The following is a 6361-nucleotide window of genomic DNA, read 5'->3' on the forward strand; positions in this document are numbered from 1 at the left end:
CGTAGATTCCATTATATTGTTACTGTTTAAATTTGTTTTCTAAACTTCAGATTGAATACGAAAACTCGATAACTGCTAATGTTTTTTGGTATTACATTGTTCAATATTTATAATAAATACCAAAATTCAGTTACACTAGCTTTTCGTTATTACTATCGATAGTTCATTGTGGACATTTGATATTTTTAGCTAAAGTTGCTATACATTTTGACTGTAAGAAGTCAGTGGTTAAGTTTTTCCCATACTTTATATTTAGATATTCATTTATTTGAACTCCCGATTCAAATCACTGACCTGGGCGGGCATCACTTCAGCATTCGATCCAGCAATATTGATACCAGCATACATACAAGCTCTGTAGTGTGCTTCGACTACGTCCCTGCCGTACACTTTGTTAGCGCCTACACCACAATAATAGGGGCCTACGAGAAATGAAGTGTAGGTTTTAAAATGCAGAACAAGAAAAATGGAAAAGTATTTTAGAAGCTTCTAATAGTACACTAACCCATGCTCGCCCGGAGGACGAAATAAAGTTAAGTAGTTTTATACTTATCGCAAGACATTATTATTAATAATTCTTTTACAAACCAAACCTCTTGTTAAAACAACTGTTATGGTGTGAACGCTTTCTCCAAACTTGCGAAACATGATTCAATAGGCCTATGAAGTAGATAAAAATAAAAGTTGCTGTCCCCAGTTCTCGGTTTTTGTACCCTATTGCGCGCCCCCCCCCCCTTTATAAAGAGTTAAATTCTCCCGCCTGAAATATTTAGCTAGACATCAAGAGGCTGTACTTGCGCGCTAGGCTTTAAAGTGTTAAATTGGTTTTTGGTTTCAACGCCGAAAATCGGCGAAATGTCGATAAACAAAAGGCCTAAAAATTGTTATAAAAACAAGTTAACTTAATTTGTCCATTGCGGGTCGAAATTATAAGCGTGTAAAAATAATTTAGCGTTTAAACCGTAACCTAATGTACTATATTGCATATACAGCGTTTCACAGAACTTTTAGTCTTTCATCATCTGTCCCCCCTTTTTTTTTTTTTTTTTTTTTTTTATATTGTTCTTAGTTCCAAGAACTTAGAAAATGTTTTAGTGCCGTTTCTTCAAACAAAGTAGGCTAACGCACGATGTATTACTATTAACTAGTAGCCTGTAAGGACAATCGTATAGGAAACTAGGCTTAAGTCAATAGTTTCGCGCGTATTGCGATACGCATGTTCCATTAATCTTAAATTGACTAAAATTGTACTTCGTAATAACCCATTTTAATGGTTTTGTATAGTTCAAGTTTGTTTTTTTCAGAAACTGTGACCAGTGTTAATTTTATGAATTCAAATGAAGAAATGGCCAATATGATGCCCATAGGCTGTGACGAAATATAGCATTGCAATTACATTAGGTACTTCAAAATGGAATAAAATTGGCAAGTGAGAAAGTCTTGTATAAATGACAATAGGATTACTAATTAAGTAGTTAAGCTAATTAACCGGGGGGGGGATGTATTATCAGTAAAAAAAGAACAATTTTGTAAATAGAAAAATATAACATACCCTGAGGACCTGGGAAACCGTTCTTGGGCCAACCAAACGGATGCTTATCTTCGTCCAACAGAGTATATTCCTGTTCGATTCCAAACCAAGGGTGCTGATCTTTGGCTTTTTCCATCACTTCGAAGCAAGACCACCTTTTGTTCGATTCTGTAGGTTTATGGTTATATTTATAAGTCTCACACAACACGAGCTTATTGTTGCCGCCACGAAAAGGGTCCCTGTAGAGGGCGACAGGGTGAAGGTAGATGTCGGAGTTGGATCCTTCTGCCTGGTAGGTACTAGAGCCATCATAGTTCCAGATGGGTAGTTCTAAGGGTTTATAAATGAATTGGTGAGACTCGTAAAATATTCTAATTTTGGACAATAATAATTCCTCCTAATGACCATTTTTCCTCTGTAATGTTAGTTTTTAAATTTTATCGTGTTACTTCTAGTGGAGGGGGTAGTTTCCCCTCCACAGTACTTCTCTCGCAGTTTTAAGTTTATACAAGATTAAGTGACAGACGTTCGTTTCACGAAATCTTAGAAATTTATAGTGGGGGGGGGGGAAGCAATGACTCAACATTATGTATTTAATCCAATCGATTCTTAAACGTAATATAAAAAAAAACTACCATTGTATCAAAATACTATTTATAGTACGGATAAGGGTGTGAATTATGTCATAGCTTATGTTCTTTAGATAGGACTTGGGAAGCCATTTTATATAAAAGGTGACTTACCATCAGGATGTTTGGGAACAAAATTTATAGACTTGGTTTTGGCACGCACAGATTCTCCAGTGCCATCAATCCACACATACATACACTGCACTTTGTTCTCAGGTTGAGGAAGGCTGAGGTATTTCATCAAGGTCTGTTTATTTAGCATTGTGGAATTTCCGTAATACGCAGCCATGTTTGTTACCTGAAAAACGTTAAAAAGATAAATCGTAAGAGTAAAATATCCAATTGTTTTTTTTTTGTTTTTTTTGTTGTTGTTTTGTCATTCTTACTTACCTCTATGTCTCAAGATAGTCTTTGTGACCTGGCAGTACTTAGTGTGGAAAGGGAAACCATAGAAAACATTGACGTAGACGGTATTACAGAAAAAAAAAAGTGGATATACACGTTGTTAGTACTAGTCAATCAAGAAGTATTTTTACAGATTTACCATGGGGCCCATCAAACCCTCGCTACGCCACTGAAACACCCTTTAATTTTACTAACGCCGATCTTTAAAAATTAAAACAGAATATTAAGCACCGAAATATTACAATAACTAATTTAGGTTGAACAAAGTACTATTTACAGTAAATTTCCTATTGTCAGCACATTTTTTTTTTTTTTCCAGATAACTTAGTTCATAATGCATTATATTCATGGTATTGACCAAATGTAATTGCTCCAATTCGTGTCTGTCTGGATGTGATTGTAAACTATATTTTTAATGTTCTAATTCGGTAGCTAGATAGTAGTTTTTTTTTGTTTGTTTGTTTGTTTTTGTAATGTGAATTGAATGTTGGATTTACGCAAATCTTGGTTATATAAACAGCCTTATTTCTGGGCAGATGTTTGTACAAGAAAATTGGTTTTACGATAATCCTAGTTTTGTTTGAAGTTTGAACTTCATTTGTAACGTATGCTTAGAGCAGTTTACGTCAGTGTACAATTATCCAAACTTGTAGAATATTTACAAGAAGAAATGTATCAATTTGAGATTGTTTGTGAACTAGACATTGACTTGTTTTTAGATTCAAAAAGAACCCGCTCACGAAGAACAACGATATGACAGTATATTTTAAGATGTTAGTGGTTATAATTTGTGTTAATCCTTAGCTAGTATTAAGCCTTAAATTAAAATCCTCAAACTTAAGAACATTGTAATTGTACCTGAACTTCAACCAGTTCTCAATTCATAGAAATTCAACTAGATTACTAAGAGGGGTTCACTTTACATTAGTCCTGTTTTCCCAATAGAAATGGGGAAGTTTGGGTAATCATGAATTTTTTTTAGACAGGTTTAAATTAGTAAGCATTAGAAATGTTATATGAAATAAACAAGTCTCGAAAAATGCTTTGAGATTCATTAGAATGTGCTATATGGAACATTTTCAAGTCGAACAACCTCAACACCATTGATATAAGCGTAAATACCACGACTTTCTCGATGAAAAGACCAGAGCATATTTGAGATACTTATTGGAATAGAAGTCGAACCGTTTATTTATACATTTGTATTCCAATACTTGGAACTTCACTTATTTCTAGTTTGTTTTTTTGCCAAAGTAATTATAGTTTAAAATATATTTTTTTTCCCAAACTGTGGGGCGCGCCCCATTATTGAGGGGGGGGAGGCCTTTTGGCGGGAGAGCCAAAAACAAAACTATCACTTTGCTCTCAAAACTTCTTTTTTTTTTTTTAATGCACTCGCATTTATTCACTGTTTGTTTGAAAGTATTATTTTCATTTTAAAATAATTATTAAAAACAGGTAAAGATAATGTTGATTTTGTTGTTGTCACTGACGAAAATTATTTTAATGTTAAGAGGTGGGCGCAGTGGAAACTTTCCCGAATTGGGGTGCAACAGTATTTAGAATTGTAATCAGCTACTAGAGATCGGTAGAGGATTAATCTAGTTGAAATAAGTCTTCAGTGGTACGTCGTCATTCAGATGGGACTTGAATATTCCAGATTTCAATCGCAACCTGATCATAAAGTAAATTAATTTCAATTTCTACCGTTTGGCTTATAAGCAATACAAGTCCATACTGTTATTAAGGACAGTATTAAGAAGAGTACTTTTGTGTAGTCAACCGACTGATGAATACTTTCATGTTATTATTAAAAAATAACAATGAATCACAACTAGAACTCCGATCTAATGAGTGGGGTTTGAACTCGAAATATGTAATGAATCTTGTACCGAACGATTGTTAACAAGAAAAGTAAGATGGCTATTTTCATTCTTAACTAGCAACGAAAACAAGTTCTAAGACCCACAGGAAGGTTAAGATTTTAAAGTTTAATTGTTTAATAAATTGTTGAGTAAACAAATCAGATTAACAAAGAAAAATTGACCACTAACAGAAATCACAAGCGCGATACCAACTGCCACCCAAATTACATTATCTCTGCTGGGTCGGCGCCAGCTTCTTCTCGGTAAGGAGGGGGGCTGGAAAAGTTGAGGGCCTCTACATTTTATGGGAACACACATACTATAATATTTAGGAAAAGAACCAGCTTTAAAAGGGAAGCACTTTTTGTTGAATGGGGGGGGGGGTTGCAGGGGAGATCAAGGCATATTTTGAAGTAGCTTCAGCCCATTACGGCCGCCTCTGCATCTCTGCAATAACAACTCGTAAAGTCATACGCGTTAGTTTGTTTTCAAATTTATGCACACTTTCGGACTTGCCTGTATTGAAAGTTCGCCGTTAAGATTCAGTCTCACAAAAACAAACTTCAAATATTTATGCCCCATTTATCGCTCCTCATTTCAATGTTTAGTTATAGTCAGAAAAAAATATCAGCGTCTAAAAATATATTAAATATAAAGTAAATAATTACCGTTTTATAGTTAATAGTAAACGATAGTACTTAATAAGAACAATGACATTGGGGTTGACTTACATTAGTTTAAGCTTATGAAAAGAAACAAAATTGAGGAAAAACAATTGTACGTTTCACACATACATAATATATTACGACCATGGTTTTGCCATTAAAGACATCATCATGTTTGTAATAAATTATGTATTTGTAAAACTTACAATTGTCTTGTTTTTCCTTAATTCTGTAATTATGGAGTTTCACCGAGTACCGACGGTTTCAAATATCAATTATAAAAAAATTTATTGTTCCATGCTAACTCTGATTTTAAGAATTACAAAAAGTTTTACAGTCTTTATCTAACCTTACCTGACAGATGTAGAAACCGGTCACAACTCACTCGCCCTCCCTTCCGTATGATATTACTATAATGCCAACGTCTCAATTTATATCACGGCTGAGAACAGGATCAATAAGTGCACGTGTGTTATCACGTGACAGCTTAGCTTTCACAATTGGTCAAAAGTATCAAGTTTTAAAGAGTACTCATTGCAAGTCATTGTTCTTATAAACATGTTGAATTTTAATTTATATGTACGTTTTTATTGGAAAATATCAATACCACCATGGATTATTTAGCAATGTTTCTCTTTAAAAATAACATATTGTTTGTCAACTAAGACAATCAAACTTTGGCAAAACGAAAACTGAACAATTGCAATCAGGTGTAACGAAACCCACTCATAATATTTTTAGTTTATTAGTCCACTACTCTGAATTTTTAATTTAAACATCTTATGTGCAACTCGAAATCTTTCATAAACAGAAAAAAAAAAGAGGAATTTATGAAGAAACATTGTGATCTCACAATACTCAAACTTGTTGTAGTTTTCAGAAATGTTGCTTTCTAGAAAACATACTCAGGTGAAGCATTTATTAGTAGAGTGCTGCCATCTGTTGATGAAAACTACTACAACCATAAATTGAAATTCTACATAGGGGTCTATTGTTGACTAAATACTTTAACAGGCAAATTTAAAGTTGTACCTACTCACTAAATGTTTCTTCCCTTCCCCATGACAGATATATACTTACATGTTACCGGTGTCTCAGTGGCAAGTCTGAGGGCTTACAACTCTAAAAAAATCAGGTTTCGATACCGTGGTAGGCAGAACACACATAGCCTAATGTGTAGCTAACAGTAGCTTTGTGCTTAAGGACGAACATATGAGCTTTTAGCAATCGATGTGTTCGAAGGAAAACGAAGTTTGATTATAAACA

General features: G+C 34.0%; 1 protein-coding gene across 2 annotated transcripts in view; it reads right to left on the bottom strand.

Moving 5' to 3' along the window:
• The window catches only part of LOC106462777 (glutamine synthetase-like), a 10078-nt gene that overhangs the window by 1917 nt on the left and 1800 nt on the right, over window positions 1–6361 (bottom strand). Inside the window, exons 1-4 of one of the 2 annotated variants that reach the window (XM_013922738.2) lie at window positions 5450–5575; window positions 2275–2458; window positions 1553–1861; window positions 295–422 (exon numbers count right to left, since the gene is read on the bottom strand). In XM_013922738.2, the coding sequence (XP_013778192.1) occupies window positions 295–422; window positions 1553–1861; window positions 2275–2449 (612 nt within the window). In that variant the 5' untranslated portion in view covers window positions 2450–2458; window positions 5450–5575. Of the gene's footprint in view, window positions 1–294; window positions 423–1552; window positions 1862–2274; window positions 2459–5449; window positions 5576–6361 lie in introns of those variants that run through there. The other variant, XM_013922737.2, reaches the window with a different exon arrangement.

This window comes from Limulus polyphemus, unplaced genomic scaffold, assembly GCF_000517525.1.
Source record: "Limulus polyphemus unplaced genomic scaffold, Limulus_polyphemus-2.1.2 Scaffold1246, whole genome shotgun sequence".
NCBI classification, from domain to species: Eukaryota; Metazoa; Arthropoda; class Merostomata; order Xiphosura; family Limulidae; genus Limulus; species Limulus polyphemus.